Raw genomic sequence first — 26,305 nt, forward strand, 5'->3', positions numbered from 1 at the left:
TGTTCTGCTAACACAGGTGCTGGGAAGGGGAATGAGCTCTTCTGTGCTGGTCTCACCCAGCGCTAAAAGCAGAGGTGCTGCGGAGTCATGGCCCACAGAGCTCTACTGCCCCGGCCTTGCTGGTGAGCCATGAAGTAACCCTCAGACAGGCGGGCAGGAGGAGTCGGGGCTCTTCTCTCCCGGGACTGGCTTGCTGACTGAGGCAAACCCAGTATGAACCAACCAGGTTGGCCTCTGTGACTCCTGACTAAAGAGCAGCCTTCTCTATGGATTGACTGTAGCTCCGGAGACAGGCGGCTTTTCTTCTGAGCAAGTGAAACTTCAGCATGGAAGAATCCTTGACCTGTCATTTTTAACCTTAATGAGGATAGAACGAGCCTCTGGAACAAGGTGCAATGGAGTCAGGAGAAGTGGCTTTAAGTGAAAACACAGCTGTGGGGTTTACAGACGGCGCTGCAGGGAGGCGTCATCCAGTGGGAGCGGCCAGCCTCGCTATAGACTTTCCAACACTAATGAATCGGGAACTCCATGCTGAACAGGATTTAGTTTGATGGGTCCCTGTGCCAGCAGATGGATGTATTTTTCTTGAAAGACCAAGGTGCCAGAAATCTCCATGATTACGTTACTGGAGCGAGGCTCTTTTTTGTGGTTTGTGCAGGACTGCAGGATTCTCTTGCACTTTCTCACTCTTATTTTTTCCAGGTCAGAACCAGAGCTTGGGGTGGGGAGGAAAATCCTGCTGAATGAGCAAGTTCTTTCTTAAAAAGCTTTCTCCAAGTCCAAAAAGACTTCAGTGGACTTAGGAGAAAGAAACTTAATACATTGCCGTAGAGTCACTGTGAACCAAGCGAAAGCCAAGTCCGCAGCATCTTTGTCTTATAAAAGAAAGCAGAGAGGAGATGGGGAAAAAAATAATGCTTAGGAAATCCAAACCAAACAACGAAAACTAAAGAAGAGAAACTAAAGATCACCTCAGAGAATGTGAAGATTTCCTTCTAATAAGATTTTTCAATTGCAAAACCAAGGCTCAGGTAGAGGTGACTTTTCCTCTTCTTTTTAAGTATGCCGTAAATGGCATACCTCAGATGTTCGAACTATGATGGGGTTTGCCACTTTCAGCTTAAGGAAGAGTTGGACACCCTGCAAGACCAGTGGACTGTGAGGGGAAGAGTCGGCCATGCAGAGGCTGGAGGCTTCCCAGTCTGCTCTTTGACCCGCATTTGAACCTTGGTCCTAATAGCTAGCAGATTGAAGCAAGCTCACTGGCCTCCCGGAGAACCCATGTTGGTTTGAACTGGAGCAATGCTGCCCACAGAACCAGCACTCTGCTTTCACCAGCTACCTCTCTCATTACTCCCCTGTGAGAGGAGCTCGGGGTGGGCCGTGGAGCTTGCCCCTGTTTGGTCACGGAGCAGCCTGCAGAGAGGGGACCCACTCTTTTATGCCCGGCCTGCAAGTGCCGTCCAGCCCCTGGCCAGAAAGGGAGCCGGTTGCCTGCCAGAGGTCATCTTGGAGCTGTTGTGGACGAGACAGGCAATTGCTAAACTTCTTCACACATCTCTTACCCTACCAAAGGCCAGCGTTTACCTCCCCTACCATCTCTTACCCTACCAAAGGCCAGCGTTTACCTCCCTACCATCTCTTACCCTACCAAAGGCCAGCGTTTACCTCCCCTACCATCTCTTACCCTACCAAAGGCCAGCGTTTACCTCCCTACCATCTCTTACCCTACCAAAGGCCAGCGTTTACCTCCCTACCATCTCTTACCCTACCAAAGGCCAGCGTTTACCTCCCCTACCATCTCTTACCCTACCAAAGGCCAGTGTTTACCTCCCTACCATCTCTTACCCTACCAAAGGCCAGCGTTTACCTCCCTACCATCTCTTACCCTACCAAAGGCCAGCGTTTACCTCCCTACCATCTCTTACCCTACCAAAGGCCAGCGTTTACCTCCCCTACCATCTCTTACCCTACCAAAGGCCAGCGTTTACCTCCCCTACCATCTCTTACCCTACCAAAGGCCAGCGTTTACCTCCCTACCATCTCTTACCCTACCAAAGGCCAGCGTTTACCTCCCTACCATCTCTTACCCTACCAAAGGCCAGCGTTTACCTCCCCTACCATCTCTTACCCTACCAAAGGCCAGCGTTTACCTCCCCTACCATCTCTTACCCTACCAAAGGCCAGCGTTTACCTCCCCTACCATCTCTTACCCTACCAAAGGCCAGCGTTTACCTCCCCTACCATCTCTTACCCTACCAAAGGCCAGCGTTTACCTCCCTACCATCTCTTACCCTACCAAAGGCCAGCGTTTACCTACCCTACCATCTCTTACCCTACCAAAGGCCAGCGTTTACCTCCCCTACCATCTCTTACCCCACCAAAGGCCAGCGTTTACCTCCCTACCATCTCTTACCCTACCAAAGGCCAGCGTTTACCTCCCTACCATCTCTTACCCTACCAAAGGCCAGCGTTTACCTCCCTACCATCTCTTACCCTACCAAAGGCCAGCGTTTACCTCCCTACCATCTCTTACCCTACCAAAGGCCAGCGTTTACCTCCCCTACCATCTCTTACCCTACCAAAGGCCAGCGTTTACCTCCCCTACCATCTCTTACCCTACCAAAGGCCAGCGTTTACCTCCCTACCATCTCTTACCCTACCAAAGGCCAGCGTTTACCTCCCCTACCATCTCTTACCCTACCAAAGGCCAGCGTTTACCTCCCTACCATCTCTTACCCTACCAAAGGCCAGCGTTTACCTACCCTACCATCTCTTACCCTACCAAAGGCCAGCGTTTACCTCCCCTACCATCTCTTACCCCACCAAAGGCCAGCGTTTACCTCCCTACCATCTCTTACCCTACCAAAGGCCAGCGTTTACCTCCCTACCATCTCTTACCCTACCAAAGGCCAGCGTTTACCTCCCCTACCATCTCTTACCCTACCAAAGGCCAGCGTTTACCTCCCTACCATCTCTTACCCTACCAAAGGCCAGCGTTTACCTACCCTACCATCTCTTACCCTACCAAAGGCCAGCGTTTACCTCCCTACCATCTCTTACCCTACCAAAGGCCAGCGTTTACCTCCCTACCATCTCTTACCCTACCAAAGGCCAGCGTTTACCTCCCTACCATCTCTTACCCTACCAAAGGCCAGCGTTTACCTCCCTACCATCTCTTACCCTACCAAAGGCCAGCGTTTACCTCCCTACCATCTCTTACCCTACCAAAGGCCAGCGTTTACCTCCCTACCATCTCTTACCCTACCAAAGGCCAGCGTTTACTTCCCTACCATCTCTTACCCTACCAAAGGCCAGCGTTTACCTCCCCTACCATCTCTTACCCTACCAAAGGCCAGCGTTTACCTCCCCTACCATCTCTTACCCTACCAAAGGCCAGCGTTTACCTCCCCTACCATCTCTTACCCTACCAAAGGCCAGCGTTTACCTCCCCTACCATCTCTTACCCTACCAAAGGCCAGCGTTTACCTCCCCTACCATCTCTTACCCTACCAAAGGCCAGCGTTTACCTCCCCTACCATCTCTTACCCTACCAAAGGCCAGCGTTTACCTCCCCTACCATCTCTTACCCTACCAAAGGCCAGCGTTTACCTCCCCTACCATCTCTTACCCTACCAAAGGCCAGCGTTTACCTCCCCTACCATCTCTTACCCTACCAAAGGCCAGCGTTTACCTCCCCTACCATCTCTTACCCTACCAAAGGCCAGCGTTTACCTACCCTACCATCTCTTACCCTACCAAAGGCCAGCGTTTACCTCCCCTACCATCTCTTACCCTACCAAAGGCCAGCGTTTACCTCCCCTACCATCTCTTACCCTACCAAAGGCCAGCGTTTACCTCCCCTACCATCTCTTACCCTACCAAAGGCCAGCGTTTACCTCCCCTACCATCTCTTACCCTACCAAAGGCCAGCGTTTACCTCCCCTACCATTCTTACCCTACCAAAGGCCAGCGTTTACCTACCCTACCATCTCTTACCCTACCAAAGGCCAGCGTTTACCTACCCTACCATCTCTTACCCTACCAAAGGCCAGCGTTTACCTACCCTACCATCTCTTACCCTACCAAAGGCCAGCGTTTACCTACCCTACCATCTCTTACCCTACCAAAGGCCAGCGTTTTCAGAAGCACCAAAGGCTCTGAGCTGGTATTACTCAGCTGATGGAGTTTAGTACCAAGTGGCCTGTGTGTGTGTTCTCCAGGAATGTGGCTGTTTGGGAAAGCCAGCCGCACACCTGAGCAGATGAGGGACCAATCTGCTCATTAGCCCAGGGGCACATCTAGCAAGCCACCCCTCAGCCACCTTTCCTGTCCCGTCCTGTTACTCTTTCTCAGTTATTCTTACGAATGTAATCTGGCCCGTTGGCTTCACTGGGCTGGGGTAGAGTAAGGTCATGCTTCCTTTATGGTTACAGTAAGTGACTCTATGGAACCCTCTGCTGCCTAGCCTGGGGCGTTCCCCTTAGGTTCACCTAAAGGCTCTTCCTCAAGCAACGTCTGAGAACCCTGAGGAAGCCTTCGTTAGTCCTGAATCGGTCGTTCTTACCGCTCACCTGTTGTCACCAGCTGGGAGGATGGCCCCGTGGCCTCCCTTGCCTCCCTCTCCTGCCCTAGACCCGGAGGGGCTGCAGGAGGACCTTTTGCAGAGCTACCAACCCCCGTAGGGCCTCTACCCCCACGTTCCCACAGCCCGTGGGGAAGGACTGCGGCCCGTTCCACTCACGCAGGCTCCGTCAGCTCGCCCACGGTGCCGGTTTCCCTGAGGCAGGAGGGCTCCCAGCAGGAGTCTCACGCTCCAGCTGCCCAGGGCCTACCCTCCTCTGTGGCCTGGCCTGAGCCCCTGAAAGCAGAAGGCTCTTCTCTTTCCTGCTTGAGAGAGATTGGCTTGTCCTTTGTCCAGAGGAAAGGCTTGTCTCTAACTAGACCCATTTAAAGGCCTCCTTCCTCTGCTGCAAGAGGCTGACAGAGCAGCCTTGTCACTGCCTCGTGGGCCCTTTGCTGCCTTCCCTCCTTACCCAGTACCAGGGATGTTGTGCGGTTGGAAACTGTCCTCCCAGGGAAGAGGTTGACTCATAGCAGGCTCTTCTGCTTGACAATGGCAGCTGCCTCTGGAAAGGGAAAGCCGGACCTCATGAAATCTCGGAGTAGCTGTCATCCTTGCAGGCCAGCGTTCCAAGCTGAGCCACTCTGTGGATGGACCCCTGCAGACCTTGATTAGAGCCCGCACTGGCACAGATGGCAGCCTGTAGGCCTGCCCGTTTCCTTGCCACGCTAGGCTCATGGGACGTATTCAGTAAATACTGTTCAGTGAAGGACCGGGTGCCTCTTCATAGGCACTGGCAAGATGGGAGCCTCTGGGCACCGAGAGGATTTGAGCCACTGCTTGTAGTCTGGTGGCACAGCGACTGAGGGGTGGCACACGTGCGGCAGAATCTCTCTACAGAGCTGAGAGTGATTACAAACTCGGATGAAAGTGGGTGACTAGGAGCTTGCAGGGGAACATGATTCTGTGTCTGTAAAATTTTTTTTTAATTATTTATTTCTGGCTACGTTGTGCCTTCGGTGCTGCACGCGGGCTTTCTCTAGTTGCGGCGAGCGGAGGATCCTCTTCGTTGCGGTGCGCGGGCTTCTCATTGCAGTGGCTTCTCTTGTTGCGGAGCACAGGCTCTAGGCGCACGGGCTTCAGTAGTTGTGGCACGTGGGCTCAGTAGTTGTGGCTCACGGGCTCTAGAGCACAGGCTCAGTAGTTATGGCACATGGGCTTAGTTGCACCACGGCATGTGGGATCTTCCTGGACCAGGGCTCGAACCCGTGTCCCCTGCTTTGGCAGGCGATTCTTGACCACTGTGCCACCGGGGAAGTCCCTGTGTCTGTAAATTAAATGACTGGAGCAGTTAGTCGCTGACAGGTAAACGAGATGCTCCAAATCTCTACTCTGCAGTTCAGCCCAGCGACATGCTTTGGGCACCTGCTGTGGACAGAGATAAGGGCACTGAGTGCCCAGGGTACCTGGCGAAGCTACCCATCCCGAACCCTCGGACTCACTGGGGAGAGCGGCCCTGCCTCCAGTTACCAGAGGAGGGAATAATAGAAGGTCCAGTTTTACAGAGAGAATCTCAAAGGATGTGTGGGATCTTGCTGGGACAGACAGGAAGGGCTCCCCTGGAAGCAGTCGTGGCACAAGGAGGGGCCCAGAGGTAGGAGAGTGTGCACGGCTTGGTCCAGCCTCATGCGGTGAGCTGTGCAGTTGTAGAAGGAACGCACAGAGCTTTGCGGCAGGATGACGCCAGGGCGCTCTTCCCTGTCTGGCAGACTCGTGTTTCTCCTTCAAGACGCCCGTCTTCTGCCCTGGGGCCCTTCCGGGTTGGCATACCCTCCTCGGCACTTGCCACCCCACCAGTCCCTTGGTCACAGTCCATATTTGTTCACGTGGGCAACCAACCCCCAGAGGGCCTGGATCGTGTTTAATTCATGAATATATTTCCGCCATATAGACAGCAGGAAGCCATCAAGGTCCTTACAGATGGAAGTGTCATCAGGCTTGTGTTTAGAAGGATGGCTCCGCTGTGTTATGGAGAGTGGATTAGAGAGAGCAGAGCCAGGGCAGTGGAGTGTGTTGGTGTCCTCGAGAGAAATAATGAGCAAATCACAAAGAGCGGCCGAGGCCCGGAAGGCTGGCAGAGACCGGGCACAGCTCCATCGAGGCCCTGGCTCTGCTTTTCTCTGAGTCTTCTGAGTCTGCTTCCTGTGTGAGTTGGCTTCATTCTCAGGCTGGTAGCAAGCAAGTTGCAGCAGTTCTGGCCCTCGTGCCCGGAAGCACCCAGCAAACACTGGCCTCCATTGGATCACATGACCATTCCTGAAGCAGTGCCTAGGGCCAGGAAATGCCGTGCACTGGCTGGCTTGGGTTCCTGATCAGTTACTGAAAGGTGCATGAGGTTACCTTAGAACGGCCAGGTCCAGCCCCGGAGATTGGATCTGCTTCCCCTTGAATCCCCTGGCCTGGGGTGGGAGGGCGTATAGCTGAATGAAACTAGAATACCATTAGGAAGGAGGAAATGACTGCTAGACATGCACTTACGTCTGCTCTAGGGACCAGCTGGACCGATTCATTCATGTATTAAACCGTGCACATAGTAGGCGCCTACTCCCACACCCATACATACCTACACACCTGCAGGGACACGCTTTGTGGACTGGTTTATCTGGGCAACAGCATCTCATCCTCCTGAATGAATATCAGACCTCTCATGGAGGACCCCATGCCCCACCCCAACCTCTGACTCTCCGTTTCTCGACTTCTCCTTGCATCTTGTGATTGACCGTTCCATCTCCAAGATCAGACATGGCCTTCTCTCTGACCACAGCCTCCAGTGCCCCCCACTTCCTCACCCAGTGACTCCCACAAACCCTCTCCTTGACCTCATGGACACCTCGGAGGCCAGTATAGGCCAGTGGTTAGCAACATGGACTGCACTTCAGTTCTGCCACTTACTTGCTAATTTACTTAAACTACTCTGCAGTGTAAGGATAGGAGCCAAGCTCGCAGGGTTGTTGGGAGGATTAAATAAAGTCACACGTGAAAGGTGCCTAGGACAGAGGACGTACTCAAAGAATATTAACTCCATACAAGACCTCCTTCACCCAGACTCTTCTGTTTTCTTCCAGTCAGTCCCTTCCATCTGTATTTCCTGCCTATTTCCCCATAGAGTCCCTGATCCATCTGTTGCCAGTATTATACCTCTACTCCCTTGATCCCTCAAACCTATTCTTCCCTCAGACCTTTCTGGCAAATGCTCAGCTCCACACCCACCTAACTTTCTTCATTCCAGCATCTAGGTTGCTAGAAAAAAAATCATCTGGACAGATGGTTGCTACGGTGACCTCAGATCCTGTGGCCTCAGCTAGACCCGTAATGCTCCCTGGCAACCCTTAATGCTCGTCTCCGGTCAGCTGCTTTTCCTGTTCTCCAGAGAAGCAATTTCAAACTTTCATCATATTCCTCCAACTTCCGTTCCTTCCCTCACCAAACCCTCCATTCCTTGCAGGTAATTTGGCCTCCTAGTTCTTAGAAAAGAACAATAATCAGGCTGGCACATTCCAAACCACCACCATGCCCGCATACCCCCCCCCCACCAAATCCATAGATAGATCTTCAGCCCCACCCCGCCTTCCCTACCGCTGCAGTGAGAAAGGGTCTTCGCTTGCATGTCGGATTCCACCCCCTCCTGTCATCTCAGGCATCTGTCTCCTGTGTCTTCAACCCCTCCCTCTATATTTCCTCCTTCTATCAGCATTTAAACAAGTCTCTGTCATCTTACAGTCCACTCTCCTTCAATCCCGCATCCTGGTAGCCAGTCCCATTCCGTTCCATTCACCTTGGCTCTTCCCAGCCACTCTCCAGTTTGCTGAGTTAACACCCATGATCCCCACTTCCTCACGCTCTGCTCATTTGTCAGCCCGTCACGCCCTGACCTCTGCTCCCACCGCTGTCCTGAGGGTTCTCGTTGCTAAATCCAGCGGATTCTTGGTTCAGATGCTCGTTCCTCTCGTTCCTCTCTTACTTGACCTCTTAGAAGGATTTGACGCTGCTGAGTGCTCCCTCCTTACGACGTGTTCCCGCCTTGGCTCCTGTAACGTCATAACTTAGAACACCATGGCTACCCCTTCTCAGTGTCTGTGTCCAGCTCTTAAATGTAGCTGTTCTATCGAAAACCTCATTTTCACTCAACATACTCTCTCAGGACCATCTCATCCGCTCCAGTGGCTTCAGTTGCCATCTGTCTTCGCATCCAAAGTTTCCCAGACCTGTACCTCCAGGTTACGGTCTTGCTTATAAAATTCAGAATTGTTTACACAGCTGCCTACTGGTCACCTCCACTAAGATACCTCTTGGGCACCTTAAAATCAGCACTCCTGGCCCTGCCATTCCTCCTTATCACGGGAAGCATCTACCTGGCTCTCCAAGGCAGAAACCCTTAGACATTCATTGTCTTTGGCTCCTCTCTCTTTTGCAGACTTTATTATCTCCGGGCCATCACCAAGTCCAAAATTCTGGTAAGGTGGCAAGAACACAGGTTCTGGTTGAAATTCCAGTTCTAATTGTGGTTTGAACAAATTACTTCACCTTTTTCCAACTCAAGTTCCTCACCTATGAAAAGGAAATAGTAATACCGAATTCACATGGCTGTGGTCACGGGGTACTTCTCTGGCGGTCCAGTAGTTAGGACCCCGCACTTTCACTGCCGAGGGCCCGGGTTCGACCTCTGGCCGGGGAACTAAGGTCCCACAAGCTGTGCGGCACGGCCCCAAGAAAACCCAAAAACATAAAAACAAAATAAAACAAACAAAAAACCAAATGGTTGTGGTCAGGATAAAGGAAAGCCTTTACTTGGTAGGCTTTCAATAAATATGAGGGCTCTTCTGTCCCATTTCCTCTCTCCCCATCTCCATCACCACCTCTGCTTACTCACCTTATTGTTGAATTGGTGTACATATAGTTTCTTGACCTTGAGAATCCCCCAGGAGTGAAGTTTCCCATAATTCCTACATGACTAAGGACAACAGCCTATATCTCGTCATGCTTCTCATAAAGACTTTGGAAAATGCAAAAAAAGTAAAGCAATCACTGTTGCCATTTTGATATCGTTCCAGTCTTCTGTGCGTTCTTTGTTCTTTTTTTAATGTAGTTTCTTCCTGTTGAATTGAGTACACGTCCTGCTGCTTTTCATCTAATCCAGATACTTTCCCAGGTTAACAAAAGTTCTTCATAAACAGTTTAATGGCTGCCTGCTATTCTGCATGTGACTACAGTATGGTTTATTTAACTATTTTGCTATTGTTGGTTTTTTAGAGTCTTTCCAGTAAATAATACTGAGGTAAACAGTTTTGCAAAAAAACCCCCACTTTTCCTCCTACGTTCATAATAATTTTTCTAAGCCATAAATTCATAACTTGAATCACTGAATTGAAGGATTTGAAAATTTCTAAGCAGTGCAGTGTGAAGTGGACTAAATGAATATAGGCCTTACCTTAACTACAGAGAGGGAAGTAAAGAAAAAAGGGTTGTAATTAACAGATATTTTTAAATAATTGTTTTCTGTTTTACTGAAAGAGGGCTTGGAAGATCCAAGCAGTGCTCTGTGGGGAAAACACGCCTTTGACTTGAAGTTCCTGGGTCCATGATGGTAAAGGAGGGCTTGTTTCTGTTTTTGTATTTTCATCTGGGTCAGTGAGAGGACAGACCATTCCTACAAGCTCGTTTCCCTCTAAGGAGGAGAAAAATCATCCAGCACCTAACGATGCAGGTCACTAGTTGTGTCAACAGCCTTGCAGTTAAACAACAAAAAAAAGTTGTAACAATGTATCTTCCTAACGTGCAGTTAAGTTTAGTTAACACTTCCCTGGAGATTTTCATTTTTTAATTTAATTTAACTTATTATTAGTTTGTTTGGCCTCGCGGTGCAGCTTGAAGGATCGTAGTTCCCCAACCAGGGATTGAACCCGGGCCACCACAGTGAAAGCACCAAGTCCTAACCACTGGGCCACCAGGGAATTCCGTCCCTGGTGATTTTTAAACCCAGTGAATTTGTAAATCTAGTGAATGGCCCTGCATTTGGAAATGTTAGAGCTGCCATAGCCAACTGGGCTCTAGCAAGACACACACAACTCACTGAGCTCGGGCTTCCCAGCAACACCCGAGCGCTCCCCTCAGAATCCAGAGGGGTTTTTTTTTTTTTTTTTTTTTTTTACATCTTTATTGGAGTATAATTGCTTTACACTGGTGTGCTAGTTTCTGCTTTATAACAAAGTGAGTCAGTTATACATATACATATGTTCCCATATCTCTTCCCTCTTGCGTCTCCCTCCCTCCCACCCTCCCTATCCCACCCCTCCAGGTGGTCACAGAGCACCGAGCTGATCTCCCTGTGCTGTGCGGCTGCTTCCCGCTAGCTATCTCCCTTACGTTTGGTAGTGTATACATGTCCATGCCTCTCTCTCGCTTTGTCACAGCCTACCCTTCCCCCTCCCCATATCCTCAAGTCCATTCTCTAGTAGGTCTGTGTCTTAAATACTGTATGCTAACACATATATATGGAATTTAAGGGGAAAAAATGTCATGAAGAACCTAGGGGTAAGACAGAATCCAGAGCTTACTACCAGATTCCTTGTTCCTGACCTTCCCTAATCAGGAAAAGCTACTGAGTGCCTCAAAGTTAACATGTCCAGGACTTCCCTGGCGGTCCAGTGATTAGGACGCTCTGCTCCCATTGCAGGGTTGCAGGGGGCACGAGCTCGATCCCTGGTCAGGGAAGATACCACATGCCTCGTGGCACAGCCAAAAAAATGTTAACATGTCCAGAACCAGACTTTGGACTCTCTACCCATCCCCGCATTCAGTCTTCTCACTCAGCAATGAAACCACCACCTGCCTGGTTGTTTAAATCAAAAACTTGAACCATCCTTGATTTCTTCTTTTCTGTCCTCACCACTCCCCAACACCAAATCCATCAGCATATTCTGCCGATTCTACTTCTAAAAATTTACTTGAGATCTCAAATTGTCCATTTCCCTCCATCTTGCCCAACTGCCCTCTCGTCCCAGCCCATATCACCGCTCACCTGCACTACTCGGTAGCCTCCCACGGGGCTCCTACTTCTGCTCTGTCCTCTACAATCTTTTCTCTATGCAGTAGCTAGAGGGATCCTGCTAAAACTTAACTTTGGTAATGTCACACACCTGCTCCTTAAAACATGTCAGAGGCTTCGCTTTGCTAGTAAGGTAAAGGCCAAAAACTCTAACATGGCTGAGAAGGTCCTGTGTACCCTGCCCTGGCCTTCCTCTCCAGCATCGTTGCCCACCATTTCCCCATACACATCCTTCAGTTCCTGCAACTCCTGCACCGAGGGCTCTATACATGTTATGTTCTCTGCTGAGGAGGACCCTCTTCTCTCCCCATCCATCCTTTCCACAGTCTAGGTAACCCCTCCTTCCCACTTTCCCAGTCTAGGTCAGGTTATTTACTTCTATAGAAACATGGGAGGTTTTTTCCTTCTTTAGAGAACCTATTTCCAAGTTTCATATATATAAAAGAAGTTTTTCCATTCATCAGCATAATTATGTGATTGATGTCTGTCTCCTCTACTAGACCATAAGATCCTCTCTGCTTACTGTTCACTGTTCTTTCCCCATCAGCTAGCTCAGTGTCTGGCACAAAGTAGGTGCTTAATAAAAAAAAATCGGTTGCATGCTAACTGAAGAAGTCAAGTCCTGGTAACAGTCCTCCTTGACAACAGTGTCCCCGTAAGGTGTGGGCTCTTCCCAGAGCGGGCAGACCCGGGTTCTCCACAACACATCATCTTGAGGGAGTGTGATTTCACTTGTCTTGCTGTTGTTGTTTTTCATTTCAGCTGTCAGAATGAATAGAGCATGCTACCTGAAACTTACTTGTTTTTCTCTTCTCTCCTTATTCAGCTAAAGCTTGCTTTTACTCTGGACCACGAGACAGGATTGCCTCAAGGATGTCACGTCTACGAGTACCGTGACAGCAACAAGTAAGTCACTCTGTGGGAAAGAGTGTCAGCTCACCATGTCCTGCAGAGGTAGCACCCATAGCCTTCCTTACACTGGGCTTCCCCGACAAAGGGATTGTCAGGGAGGGAATCACACTTTTTGTGACTGTACTAGAAAATAGCTGGCACAAAAATGTTTCTCCTGTAAAATCTCTTTTGCCCTTCAATATAGGACTTGGAATACTTGTGTAGGAGCAGGTGTAATGTATTAGAAGTCTATTTCAAAGCACAGCCTCCTTTCCAGGCTCCAGCTCCTCTAGATACTCCCCTACCCACTTCATCTCCAATCACGCGCTTGCTAACTGGGTTCACTGTGTGACTTTGGCTTTTGTTGTCGTTCAGTCTGACTAAACTGTGTTTATGGGTTTGTTGTGATACTCCACCTTGTGAATTTTTCTTTCTTTCTTTCTTTAAAAAAGTTTTTTAAATTTTTAAAATATTTTTTATTGGAGTATAGTTGACTTACAATGTTGTGTTATTTTCAGGTGTACAGTAAAGTGAATCAGTTACACATATACATATATTCACTCCTTTTTTAGATTCTTTTCCCATATAGGTCATTACAGAGTATTGAGTAGAGTTCCCTGTGCTATACAGCAGGTCCTTATTAGTTATCTGTTTTATATATAGTAGTGTGTATATGTCAATCCCAATCTCCCAATTTATCCCTCGCCGCCCCCTTACCTTGGGGATTTTAGAGTCGGGGTACTTCTGGGTGCTTACAGAGGTTTAAGTTGGGGCCTTATTAGAAAGGTGGCGCCTGGCATAGTTTTATACACCTCTTCTCTTCATCACGGACTGCCTCCTTGACTGTGTATTTTTGTCTGTGGGCCAGTGAAAGTGGTGATGAGTGAGATAAAGGGCGTGTGCCCTGATGATGACAAGGACTGATGAATGGTGAGGGCAGCTACCCTTGGGCTCCTACTGTGTGTTAGGCACAGTCCAGGGACACTACGTTTGTCATCCCACTTAATTCTCATGGTAACCTGAAGAGTTTTCTTTTATTGTTGTTGTACTTGCAGAAGCTGAGGTCTAGGGGATGTATGTAACTTGTTCAAGGTCACTTGCCACAGCTGTGTGAGGCAGCGTCAGCGTTATCACATTAATTCGGGGAAGAAAATAGATGAAAGGCAATTGATGTCCCAAGTTGCTACTTTTGGAAACCTCATTGATGACAAGAATAGTCCCAACCTGGACTCAAGGACTAATTGTTTGAATATCCAACTGTTTAATTTTATCCAGTGGAAGGATCGAATAGGCACAGGCCAGTGGAGTCATACATTACCTTCCAGAAGAGAAACTCGCGTCTTCCTCAAGAGCTCATGCTCTGTTATGGGTGGAAGATGGGTTACTGTGTGCCTTTGTGACCAAATTTCCATTCAGATTACTTTCAAGGCATTATTCCTCTTCGTAATTTATCTTTAGGAGGATGCTATCGTCAGCTATCGTGTACCCTCAATTCCCACCAAGTTAATCATCCAGAAAAGGTTGACCAAGCATCCTTTAACACCATCATCCCTCCTCTTGGATGGCACTGTTTCTGGGAGACAGTTACAGGATTTCTAGGCCATTGTGTCAGAGATACAATCTCAGCTTCTGATAATGCGTAGTTCAGTAGAGAAGTAGGGCTAGACTTCTCTGGGGTCAGGACTGACGGGGACAGGTGAGCGAGTCCCTCGGTGGCAGGGGCGAGCATTGTTAGGGAGTGAGAGAATTGTAAGCGATAAGCCTTCCTTGTCAGCGCTGCCCTGAGCTCCCTGATGCTAGCTGGGTGGCCGTGGATGGCAGCCCGTCACACGACAGATTGTGGCCGCAGAAACACAGTGGTGTCAGGCTCAGGGGTGTTTACATACTCCAGTTCTGGCCTGACTCTCTGCTCTTTGGAAATAAGGTTGGCAGAGTTTTTGTTCAGTGGGAGAAGGGCACCAGCTTTAAGTTCATGTCTGAGCAGTTCAGAGGTCCGGTGACAACAACTTACATTGTCTTTAAAACCTATCGGAGAAAATAACCTAACTCTGTTTCTTGGCCTAATTCCCAACTCCTAGCATATTATCAGAATAAGCAATGCAGGAGATAATGTAGGAGTTGTAAGTATTGATAAGCTTTGGACCAAAGACCTGTAAAAGAAAGCCTTTGTGTAGGAAACTGGGTAGGAGCCATGATCTCGGAAAGTATGCCTATCAGATGCCTCAGTGGTCCCTCCCTACCGTTCTCTCTTGCTAGAGGCAGTCTTGGAGTTTATTCTCAACCCGTGGACAAGTTTTCTAACCTCCCCGAGCCGCAGGTTTCTTCTTCTGTTAAGAACATTGGGACTAATGATAACTCTTCTGGCATGATTGTCATGGGGATTGAACGGGAAGACATTGCCGCCGGCCTAGCACGTAGAATGCCCACAGTAAATGTTGACTGCCTCTCCTGAAAAATCGTCTCAGAAAAATCCTCATGACTTCGCTTCTGTTTTCCCAGTGCCAGCAGGGCTGCATCCCTGCACCGTGGCTGCAGCTGGCAGAGTTTTGAGTAGGGAAGAGGCTGGTGCACGGTCCTCTGACAGCCCTCAGCTGTGAGCGCTCTGTCCGAAGGCAGGCTCCCCTCCCCACCGTGAACTGTGAAGTCAAGCATGGAGAACCCCATGAGCTTGCCTGCGACTTTCTCCTCTCTCCCAGGCTCTGCCCTGTGTTCCTCTGTTTACTTTTAGGGACAGTTCCCTCGACTACCTGAATCTCAACATTGGTGTTTAGGAAATGAGGAGATTCCAGCCCAGGCCCTAAGGGGCCCATGTTGTCTCAGCCAAGTTACATGAAGGCAACGGCAGCAGAGAGATGAGGTTCTACATATGAAAGAAATTAGCTGAATATTAGTTGGGTACATGTAATAACTGAAACTACCGCTTTTATCTGGGTATTCCCTGCAGTTAATTTGTAATCATTTTCGTATTTATCCCTGCCAAATCAGTCCATCAGCAAAGAAGTTTTTCTGAGTAAGTACTGTGGCGCTCGGTAGTTCTCCCCAGTGGCCTTTTCCTATTAAATGGAGTAGTCCTGAAAGTAGGCACTCCGCTTTTATACTTCCTGGACTCTCGTGTCAGCTTCCTTTCCTGGAATATCCTAGTAGCCCCGATCCGTGACTCTATGTCATCCCGTTCTTCTCCGTCAAGAAGCTCGTTTAGCCTCTGTGCTCCAGGGAGGACAGGCCCTGGGACTTGTCCATCTCTGGTGGGACTTAGGCTCTGGAGGGCACGGCTCTCAGGTAAGCATTCTTAAAGCTCTGAGGTCATTAGGGGAAAGAAGCTGAGGCACCTGTTGTGCCTCAGGTTCGATTAGTAAAGCTCTTCTCCTTGAATTATTCTGCCAGCCTCCCAAACACTGTTCGAATCTGCATCTAAGAGGTGTGAGGCTCCGGCCTCCCCACCACCCTGACAGGTACTGCCAGCTGCAACCCACAGACCTGGGGACCACCTTCTTTTTCCCTGTTGCAGAAACTTCACCTGCCTTTAATATGCATGTTAAATCCAGTGAATCCAGAACTGGTTGAAAGTCATGTTTTTCCAGTTAGGGCTTGGAGGTCTCTTCAGAGAGCAAAGAACAGGCCTAAAAGCGTGAACAAGTGATTCATGAGAATTCAGTTCAACATTTATTAAGCCCCTACTCCATACAATGTATTGTGCGAGGCACTAGGGAGACAGAGATAAATGGGGCCTGGTCTGTGACCTCAAGGAGTTTGTGTAAATAGAAGGCGGCACTGCAGCACCCTCCAGGGTGCGCTTCAGCGGTAAGAGTTGAGAGCCGTGGGAGCAGTACTGAGGCCAGTGACTGCTTCTGACTTGGGAGCAACTCTGGATGGTGGCACCCTGCACAGACAAACAGCTTTGTCCACAGTACTCCCCACCGTCCTCCTCTTCACCACCAGGACGGCCGAGCCTGTGCAAAATGCCCTCCCTGCCTTTAGCTCTTTCACCTCCAGCGCGTCCACTCTGCAGCCTGAGGGAGCTTTACGTGCCTTTTCATTCTGGTTGCTTTTGCGACGTTACTTTTGTCTTCGATGTTCTGCCATTTTACTACGTTACGTCTAAGAGTAGATTCATCTGTACAGCTTAGGACTCAGTGTAGTTCTTCCCGTTTTGAAATTATCTATTTTCTGTTTTATTCTCCCTAATCTGTTCTTTTGGAGCTCCTGTTAGAAACCTACCATCTTATTCTTTCTCTTTTTCCTCCTCCTTTTCTGCCAGTACTGCACCGTGGGGCACATCCTCAGAAATGTCTGTCGGTTTACTGGTCTCCTTATAGCTGTTTATAATCTGCTCTTGGATACCCCTTCCTGATTTGGGTGTTTAGTTTTAATTTTTAGAAGTTCCGTTGGGAGCTTTTTAAAATCAGCCCATTATTTTTTTTTTACTGTTCTTTTTTTCCTGTCCTAGTTTTTCACTATGATTTCTATTCCTTTCATCTCTTCCAGTTATTTTGATTACACTCATTTTATAGCCTCTTTCTGACTATTCGCTTATTTCTAGTTCTAAGGGTACCAGTTCTCCCATATGTAGTCTCTATTGACTTGCCTTTACGGTGGTTCATTTTTTCACACGGTTTGTTCTTTTTCATCAGGAGATTGTCTTAAGCAGGGATTGTGTTCACTGTGAGAGTCCCCTATGCCCCCGGTTGTGGATGCATTCTTTCACTGCCTTTGCCATTGTTCTGCCATGATCCTGGGAGTTCTGTAGGTCTTCTGCCAGTTTGGTGTTAGCCTCTTGGCTTAGGATTCCCAGAACCCGGGTAGTGTGCGTTCAGCCTCGACACACACATGCGGTACAGGCTTGGGATCCCGTCCCACAAAGGAGCGCCTCCCCTCCGCGCCATATACAGACATTCCTCTGGGCTGTGAGAAAGGTCTTCCTGGTCCCTGTTCAAAGACCAGCAGCCCTTCCTGGATCCTGGCTTTCTGCAGGGCTTTCAGTTCCAGTTCCCGGCCAGGTCTTCTCCCTCCTGTGGGCACGAAAACCTTAACTCCTATAACTGTATCAAGGTCTCATACCCCCGGCCCTCCTTTGCTATGGTAATGATTATGGCTTTGACTTAGTTTCCTCTTCATTTCAAGTAGCTGGGAATTTTCCCTTCTTTCTTTAATGCTCAGTCCTAGATTATTCTTTTGGTATATCTTATCCATCTTTTCTTTGTGTTTGTGTTGGGAAAAAGGTCCACATCAGTTCAGTTTACCATCTTGTCAGAACCAGAAGTCTAAAGAAACTTTTGAAGATGTGAGTCTGATTACTCACTCGTTCAACAGGCATACAGAGAGTTTCTGCTGGGTACCAGTACAGAACTAGTCACTGAGGCTGCAGAGCTGAATAAACACTCGCGTGGCCCTCAGGGGCTCATAGGCTAGAGGAAGGGACTGGGCACCCATCACCAGAAGACAGCTCTGTGATTAGACGCTTACCTGCTCCAGCGTACCCCACATTCCATCCTGCCAGACCATCTTGAGTCTGCCGCATGCAAGGTGTCTCTGTGTGACCGTGCCATGCCCCGTTTCTAGAACACCGCTGTTTCCCACCGCCCGCTCACACCCATCTGGGTAATCTCTACTTCTCCTTCCACTCTCAGCCAAGTATTACTTCTTCTGGGAAGCCATTCCAACCCCTGACAACCATCACGAAAGGCTGAGGCACGAGTGCCTTCTCCGCAGTCCTCTGCCACACCTGTCCGCTTCTGCTTCTGCTTCAGCACTCATCACAGTGCACTTCAGGCACTGGTTTACTTGGCTCCTCCTTCCTCTACGCTGAGTCCTTTTAAGGTCAAGGCCTTGTTTTGTGTATTATTTCAGTACCCCTAGTGCCTAGCCCAGGGGTTGGGGGACCTAATTGAATCCTTTTAGAGAGGGAACCTGGCTACGCAGCCTTTGTCTTTCCAGCCTCTGTCTTTTCATTTTTTGTGGGATTATCATGAGGGAAAACGGTTTCCTTGGATGGTTTATGCATTCTGAAGAACTAACACATAGAAGAAAGAGACTGCAAACATTTGATTTAATTCTGTAAATATAGTAGTAATTGCAGTTATTTACATCACTACCTACCATTTTTTGCCTGATAGGAGGGCATAATAATAATTATAAAGAGCATTAAATATGCCAAGCAAACTTGCAGAAGCTGAGTACAATTGCAAGGCTGCACTTTGTTGACGACCTGTAGAGTTTCTGATCCATGTAGCATAATAGTGATAGGAGCTACCACCTCCTGAATGCCCACAACTCACCAGCACTGGGCTAGGGGCTTACCCAAGTTATTTCTAGTTTCAAAACCATTCAAGACAGATCTTATTTTTATAGTTTTACAGATTTCAAAAAAGTCAAGGAGGTTATATTATTTTCACAGTTTTACAGATTAAATAAAATAAAAACAAAACCAGGCTGAGAGTCAGAGAGGTTAGCCTGCCCTAGGTCACACCATGGTCAAGAGCAGAGCCTGAATTTTCCTCTAGTTCTAGCAGATTCCAAAGCCCATTCTGGCCTGCCCCTGTGAAGGAGAGGGATGGGGAAAGGGGGCTGGGCAGGCAGAGTGTCAGCCCACGGTGCTGTTCTCAGGTCCCACAGGGGCGGGCCTGCCTCAGGACCCCTGCCGTGCCCAGTCACCCCTGGGCACAGGGATCCAGAGGGCCAGGGCCGTTTTCCCGGACGGGGCTTCTTGTGGGCAGCCACAGCCCACCCCTTGCCCTGCACAGATCCATTTCTCCGCTCGTGTGGGGAGCAACTTCTCTGTGGCTCCCGTGGCCTCTGTTCCCGAGGAAGAGCTTAGAAAGGACATGCTAATGGGACAGACTACCACCTCTGCTGCCCATTCAGAATTCTTCTCACCTTCAGCCAGCACCTCAGCAGGTCTTGGCAGCTTAGCTGGTGGTGTGACTCAAAACTTCACTGGGAGGTTCTGAGCCCTTGGTTGTCATATCCTTCTCAGGACAGGGTTGACACATATGTCCATGTGTCTGTTCACAGTCGGGCAAGGGAGCACAGGAGAGTCCCTCCCCACCATGATGCGACTCCTCCTCTCATCTGCTGACCCCTGGATGCACAGCGGGAAGAATCCTGGCAGTAGCATCACTTGTAGTTCAGAGGGACCCTTGTTGTGTTACCCCTGGCCTGAGCTACCTTGGGTTCCATCACCCCCATAGGCGTTAATGAGCCCAGCTCTGTGACTGCCTCTTCTGCTGTCCTTGGTGGCCCGCAAATCTCCTACCAATCTCCTTAGCAATGCTGGTGTTCCTCTCACCAGCACACTTCTGATGATCCTGGAGAAGGGGGTGTCCGGTGGGCCCCCCCACAGTCCATAGGCCTCCGCTAGGTCTTCTGGACCCAGCCTGTTTCTCCCTTCCCCAGCTGCCTGCCAGGGCAGCTCACGCCCTTCCACTTTGCTCAGCCTTAGCTGTCACTGCCTGCAGGCCTGTAAGGACCACTGCAGCAGCGAGTTTGCCCCGTCACCTAGGGTCCCTGAAAGGGTGCTGAATCCCACATCCCAAGAAAATTCGCCCAAAACAGTGAATTCTTGCTCATGTCATCTCCTGGCCCCTTTGATGAAGGCCCTCAAATCCCGCTAGCTCATCCTTCCCACTCTTGGTATATAATCTCTTTCTGCCTTAGCAAGCCCAGCACATCCCCAGCCCCATTTCCCTGACATTTAAACCTAGTTACGGGCCTTGAAGCCCCAGAAATGAGGTGGGGGATGCAGGGTGGGCCCCCTGCGTGTCTTACAGCACAGGGTGTCACTAGCCGTCCGCAGGGAGTGTGGCCACCTTTCTGTAAGCTGCCTCTGTAAGAGGCCCTCTGGCTCTCCGGCTTAGCCTGCAGCTGCTGGTTGAGGGCCCTCAGCCTGTCACCGTCTCCCTGCTGGGCACCGTGTGCCTCACTTCATGGTCCTGGTAGACGCTGCACCACCCGGGCTCTCAAATGCTTGAATCAACACGGTCGAGCAAAGGCTTTTTCCCGGGTCACCACTGGTGAGTCTTTGAGCAGCTGGGCCACTGCTTTGTGCCAGGGATTCTCCATGCCCCACGTTCGACTCAGAAGAGTGTCATCTCTGCCCACTGGGTAGTAAGCGAGCCAGGCCCCAAACTCCATCTCTTTGCCTCTCTCTCAGACCCACTCCAGTACCACTGTGTTAACGCATCAGGTCTGCTGAGAAGCAGATGCCAGGACAGGATTAGAAGGGGAGAGAAGAGGAGAAGGCAGGCAGGAAGAGAGTCTTCAGATCTTGACACAAGCTCAGCCCCTGTGGAGGAGGGCATAGGAGGAGGACTGGGTAGGAAGAGTCTTGGGCTGCAGCCCAGTTTTAAGAAGGTTCAGCCAGGGCTTCCCTGGTGGCGCAGTGGTTAGGAGTCCGCCTGCTGATGCGGGAGGCGTGGGTTCGTGCCCCGGTCTGGGAGGATCCCGCGTGCCGCGGAGCGGCTGGGCCCGTGAGCCGTGGCCGCTGAGCCTGCGCGTCCGGAGTCTGTGCTCCGCAACGGGAGAGGCCACGGCAGTGAGGAGCCCGCGTACCAAAAAAAAAAAAAAAAAAAAAAAAAAAAAGAAGGTTCAGCCAGACTGATGGGAAGTCCTGGAACCAGAGTCACCTGCTGGAGAAGCCTCACATCCTGCAGGTCCTTCGAGTACTGAGTCACCGGCTGGGAGCAGCCCTCGGGAAGTGTGGCCTTGGTGTCAGTGCAGTGGTGGGTCAGGGGCTGCGGCTGGGCCACCAGGCCGTTTATGCTCCCGTGGCAGGAGAGCTGAGAGGCGCCTTTTCGTGGCCACCGCACTCGGGCAGGAGAAAGAGCAGGGCTCCTTGATAAAGCCCTGCATCTAATTCGTTTCCTCCTCTGCTTGGTTCGCGCCCTCTTCCTTCACCTAAATAAGCAGATGGAATATTTCCCAGCAGCCCTGACAACTTCAGACCAACACTAACACTTCCCAGTGTTCCCAGTACTTTGGAAATGACACTGTGTGCCTGCACCTCGGACCTGATGCCAGTTCCTCAGGCTAAGGAGTGGTGTTACCTGAGAGCCTCCAGACCTCCCGCTGACACTGCCAGGTTAGAATGAAGAATGCCTTCCTTGTTCCTGGTGAAGCCCTTGGCTAGGAGAAAGGAGAGCTGGAAATCAAGGGGGAGGAGGAGGGCTTTTGGGGAAATCGGAGGCAACTCAGCCAGAGGAAGGTGCCAGAAGTGACCTCGTGGGAGCAAGCCGGCGGCTGCAGTGGGCGTCTTGGAGTCGGCCGCTTGCGCTGCAGGTGGGAGCTCACTGTTTTCCACCGCAGCCTTCAGTGTCGGGCTTTGGTGTGATGCAGGCATGACTCCTGCTTAAGCTGCTGGAATCAAGACGGTGATCAGTGAGGGATGCGCTTCTCCACTTCCACACCGTGCAGAGAGATGGTGGGGGGGCTCCTGTTCCCTCCCACCACCTCACTCCGTGCAGCAACAATAATGGTATCCTGGGTGCCAAAATGCAGTGTTTCATTTGACCTGAGTTTTCCCTATAGGAAGGGAAGGGGGTGAGTATGAACACTCCCACTTATAGAAAGGGAGGCCAGTTCCCCTAGTGGTGCTACAGCTCAAGCTGTAAACCAGAGGTAGAGCCAGCAGGCTTCTCCCTGGGGTACGGCCTCAGCCATGTGATACACGGCAGGGGTGGGGCCTGGAACAGCCACGGAGTGATGCTGAACTTGCCTGTGGGTCCTGGGCAGGGAGGGCAGCAAGGCCTGGGTCAGCGAGACTGCCTTCTGTGTAGCTAACATTACCATTGGGTTACAGTCACCCAGTCTCCCACACATGTAATGCAGCCCACAGGTGGCCAGGGCAGGGAAGCTCTTACTCAGCTGTGTTGAGTCAGCACCCTTTCCCTACGTCTTGGGAGAATGGGGGGGGTGGGGTGCGGTGGAGCCTGAAGCCATGCTGTAAAGCACTGAATTGTCTCATCAGAGGTTTCCTATGCTGCTGGGGCAGGGTGCTCAGCCCCTGATAGAAATTGCTAGCCCCTCGGCTCCTGCCGGCATTCTAAGGGCAGAACTGATCAGAGTGAGGAAATGTGGAAGCCAGAGGCAATGGGGAGATTATACTGGACAGAGGCCAGATGCAGACACATCATGCACACTGGTCCGTGTCTCAGCACGTAGTGTGACTTAATATCCACTCCACTATTTTCTTCCATAGTCCACACGCTGGAAAATAGATTCTTACATAAACTCACTTTGTGAAACTTATTTTTGAACTATGACATGCATAGAGAAAAGTGCACAAGTCATGTGCATCCAGTTCAAAGAGTATTAGCAAACAAACACACCCATGTAACTATCACCCACATCAAGAAATAGAACATTTCAGCACCCCAGGAGCTTCCAGCATACCCCTCTCTCCTCCAGAAAGGAATCCACCATCATTGCTTCTGACACTACAGATTAGTTTTGCCTGGCTTTGAACTTCATATAAACGGAATCATTCAGTGGCTTCTCTTTTGTGTCTGACTCTCTTCTTTCAGCGTTATGTTTTTGAGAATTCATCATTGTTGCTGCATATAGTCCTAATTCATTCATTTTGATTGCTGTAAGTCTTCCTTTGTATGAATACATCGTAATTTATCCAGTCTGCATTAATTCAGTCAACATTTGAGTTGTTTCCAATTTGAGGTTGTTATAAATAATTCTGCTTATACGTGTCTTTTGGTGCACACATGCACATATCTCTTTTGAGTGTATACCTAGGAGTGAAACTACTAACAGAGAAAATACCCACTTTAGCGGATACTGCCAAATGATTTCCCTAAGTGGTTGTACCAGTTTAACACTCCTGCCAGCAACATACGAGATTTCATATATTTATTGGCCGTTCAGTAGAATGCCTTTTCAAATTGTGTGCCCGTCATTCTTCTAGGTTTTCCATTTTTCTTGTTGACTTATAGTTCACTCTGTTCTGGGTGTGAGTCCTTTGTTGGTTATACATGTTGGTATACATGTCTACTCAGTAGCTTGCCTTTTTACTCTCTTTGGTGGTGTTTAAATGAACAGAAATTCTTCATTTCAATGTAGTTCAGTGTATCGGGTTTTTTCTTTATGGTTAATTCTTCTTATATCCCATTTAAGAAAACTATATAAACATCATGAAGACATGTTTGGTATTAGAGTTCTCCAAGAAACAGAACCAGTAGGAGGTATATATATATTATTTATTTATTTATTTATTTATTTTTATATTTGTGTATATATATATATATATATATATATATGGAGATTTATTATGAGGGATTGGCTCATGTGATTATGGAGGCTGAGAAGTCCCATGAGCTGCTGTCTGGTAAGCTGGAGAACCAGGAAAGTCAATGGTAACTCCCAGTCTGCGGGGAGGAGAAGATAAGACGAGAGGGCAAGCAGTGAGAGGAAGAACTCCCTCCTCACCCTTTGGCTCTGTTCAGGCCTCCCACGCTGGGGAGGGCAGTCTACTTTATCCAGTGCAAGTGCTCACAGACACACTCAGAAATAATGTTTAATCTGGGCACCCTGTGGCCCGTCCAGTGGACACAGGCAATTAGCCATCAACATGTTCTTACATTATCTTCTAGAAGCTCTATTGTTTTACCTTTTCTATTTTAGACCATAATCTACTCAGAAATGAGTTTTGAATATAGTACAGCAAGTTTCAGTTTGTCCCGTGTGGACATCTAATCGACCCAGCATCATTCCTACTGCTCCACAGGGCCACCTTGGTCAAAATGAAGGGTCTGTATCCGCACGGATCTGTATCTGCGCTCTGTCCCGTCTCGCTGATCTGCGTGTCTCTTCTTGTGCCGGTGCCACACGGTCTCAATCATTGTGCCTTTATTATAAGTCTTGGTATTCAGTAGAGTTAGACTTTTCCACCTTGCTGCTCCTCAGTAAAGGGCACCTAGCCTATTCTTGGCCCTTTCCATTTCCATGGAAATTTTAGAATCAGATTGTCAGTTGCCACACACATGCACACAGACTTGCTGGGATTTACACTGAGGTTGCACTGGATTTACACTGAGATCAAGTTGGGAAAAAATTAACCCTTTTATGATTGTCTTCTACTCCACAAACATGGTGTATCCCACTCTTTATTTAGGTCTTCTTTAATTTTTCTCAGTAACGTTTCATAAATTTTTATGCAGTGGTCTTCTTGATTATCTCCAATTAGATTTACTGCTAGGTATTTAATATTTGTGATACTATTTAAAATCGTATTTATAAATTTCCTTGTCTCTTTGTTGCTGATGTATGGAAAGACAGTTTATTTTTATTGACCCTGTATCCAGTGACCTTGCTAAATTTGTTAAATTCAGATAATTCATCTGTAGATTTTTTCCGATTTTCTCTGTATCCAGTGTTGCTTGTTCCTTTCCAGTATCAACACCATTTGTGTCTTTTTCTTGCCTCGTAGCGCTATACAGTATTTAATGGAAGTGATGATAGCAGGCGTCCATGTCTTGTTCTTGATCTCAGAGGAAAGGGTTTTTACCACAAACTCACTTGTAAATTATGAAAACTTAACACTAAAATTCCCTTTTGTATACATTTGATTTTGCTTCCCCCCAAGTTGATCTTTCAATTCGAAGGTACTTCTAAGTTTGAAATGTGGCAGTGGTGGTTTCTGTATGTTAGGAGGTAGGCAGATGGCATATCACAAGACTGTGACTCCTTATTTTAACCTTGTGAGGAAGACTTGGCCTTGTCCGTTTTACAGACGGATAGCGTGGCTGATACAGCTGAGCAGGGGTTGTAACAGGTGGTGTCGGACCCAAAGCCCAGGCTGTTCTTACTACTCCCCGATTCCCTGGTAGAATATTGAATGTGTAACCCCCAAGGTCACAAGAAAATACCACATTTGTCATAGGTTTCCAAGAGGAGAGTTGCTAAGCTACTTCACAGGTACGCTGAACATCTTTTCCTTTTCCCTTCCCCATACCTCCTTATAGCGGTGTCATCTGCACATCCGTCTTTCTCTGGCTTCCGTTGTCATGGAAGCAAACTGGGGCAGCCAAGTGTCATGCCGAAAGGAGCCCTCCCTGCCTGCCCGTGCAGCCGCCCCTGCAGCTCTCCGCAGCCACCTGGCCGAGCCACCCACCAGGCTAGGCCTTTCCTGGCCTCTACTGCCATTTGGGCTTTTCTCTGATGCCAAGGAGGTGGGCGGTGAGGATTGAGGGCTTTCCTTCTGGTCAGGCTGCTTGGGTTGTTGGGTGGGACTGTGTGTTTTTAAACCCTCAAGCTGTCCCAATTTGAGGATTATGAACCCTATGCAGACACACAGAATCTTTCTCTGCTGAGGTTTGGAGAGAGGAAGGAAGAGTGCAAGGAGGGTAGAGACCCAAACAGGCCCAGGGCTGGCAGGGGCTTCCGCGGCCCGAGCCATGATGTGAGAGTGTCCCTTCCTGCCGCCCAAATAACTACCCAAGGATGACCCAAGACAGACAATTCTAGGCCACCAGGAACTCTCGAAACTAAATACTTTGCAACTCTCAAAGACCTTATAAAAGAGAGTTCCCTTGGTTGATTTAACACAGGGCTACATTAAGCAAACAGCGTTTTTTCCTTCTTGTTAAATTTCCTTTGCCGTTCCCTTTACTCATCTTTTTGCGATGGACTGCAACTGTGTCCATTCTAGGAACCTCCTAGGGCTGCAGCAATCCAGTGTGACTTGGAATCCTTCAGTTGTTTTTTTCCAAATGCTCTTTGAGCATATGGTGACATGATTTGAC

The 26,305-nt window shown here is 49.1% G+C and overlaps 1 protein-coding gene across 2 annotated transcripts in view; it reads left to right on the forward strand.

The window, feature by feature from the left end:
• DIS3L2 (DIS3 like 3'-5' exoribonuclease 2) overlaps positions 1 to 26,305 on the forward strand; it is a 323,449-nt gene that overhangs the window by 271,897 nt on the left and 25,247 nt on the right. For both annotated transcript variants that reach the window (XM_065880451.1, XM_065880452.1), the window contains exon 13: positions 12,496 to 12,575. In XM_065880451.1, coding sequence (XP_065736523.1) covers positions 12,496 to 12,575 — 80 coding nt within the window. The remainder of the gene's footprint in view (positions 1 to 12,495; positions 12,576 to 26,305) is intronic.

Source organism: Phocoena phocoena, chromosome 7 (assembly GCF_963924675.1).
Source record: "Phocoena phocoena chromosome 7, mPhoPho1.1, whole genome shotgun sequence".
Lineage (NCBI taxonomy): Eukaryota > Metazoa > Chordata > Mammalia > Artiodactyla > Phocoenidae > Phocoena > Phocoena phocoena.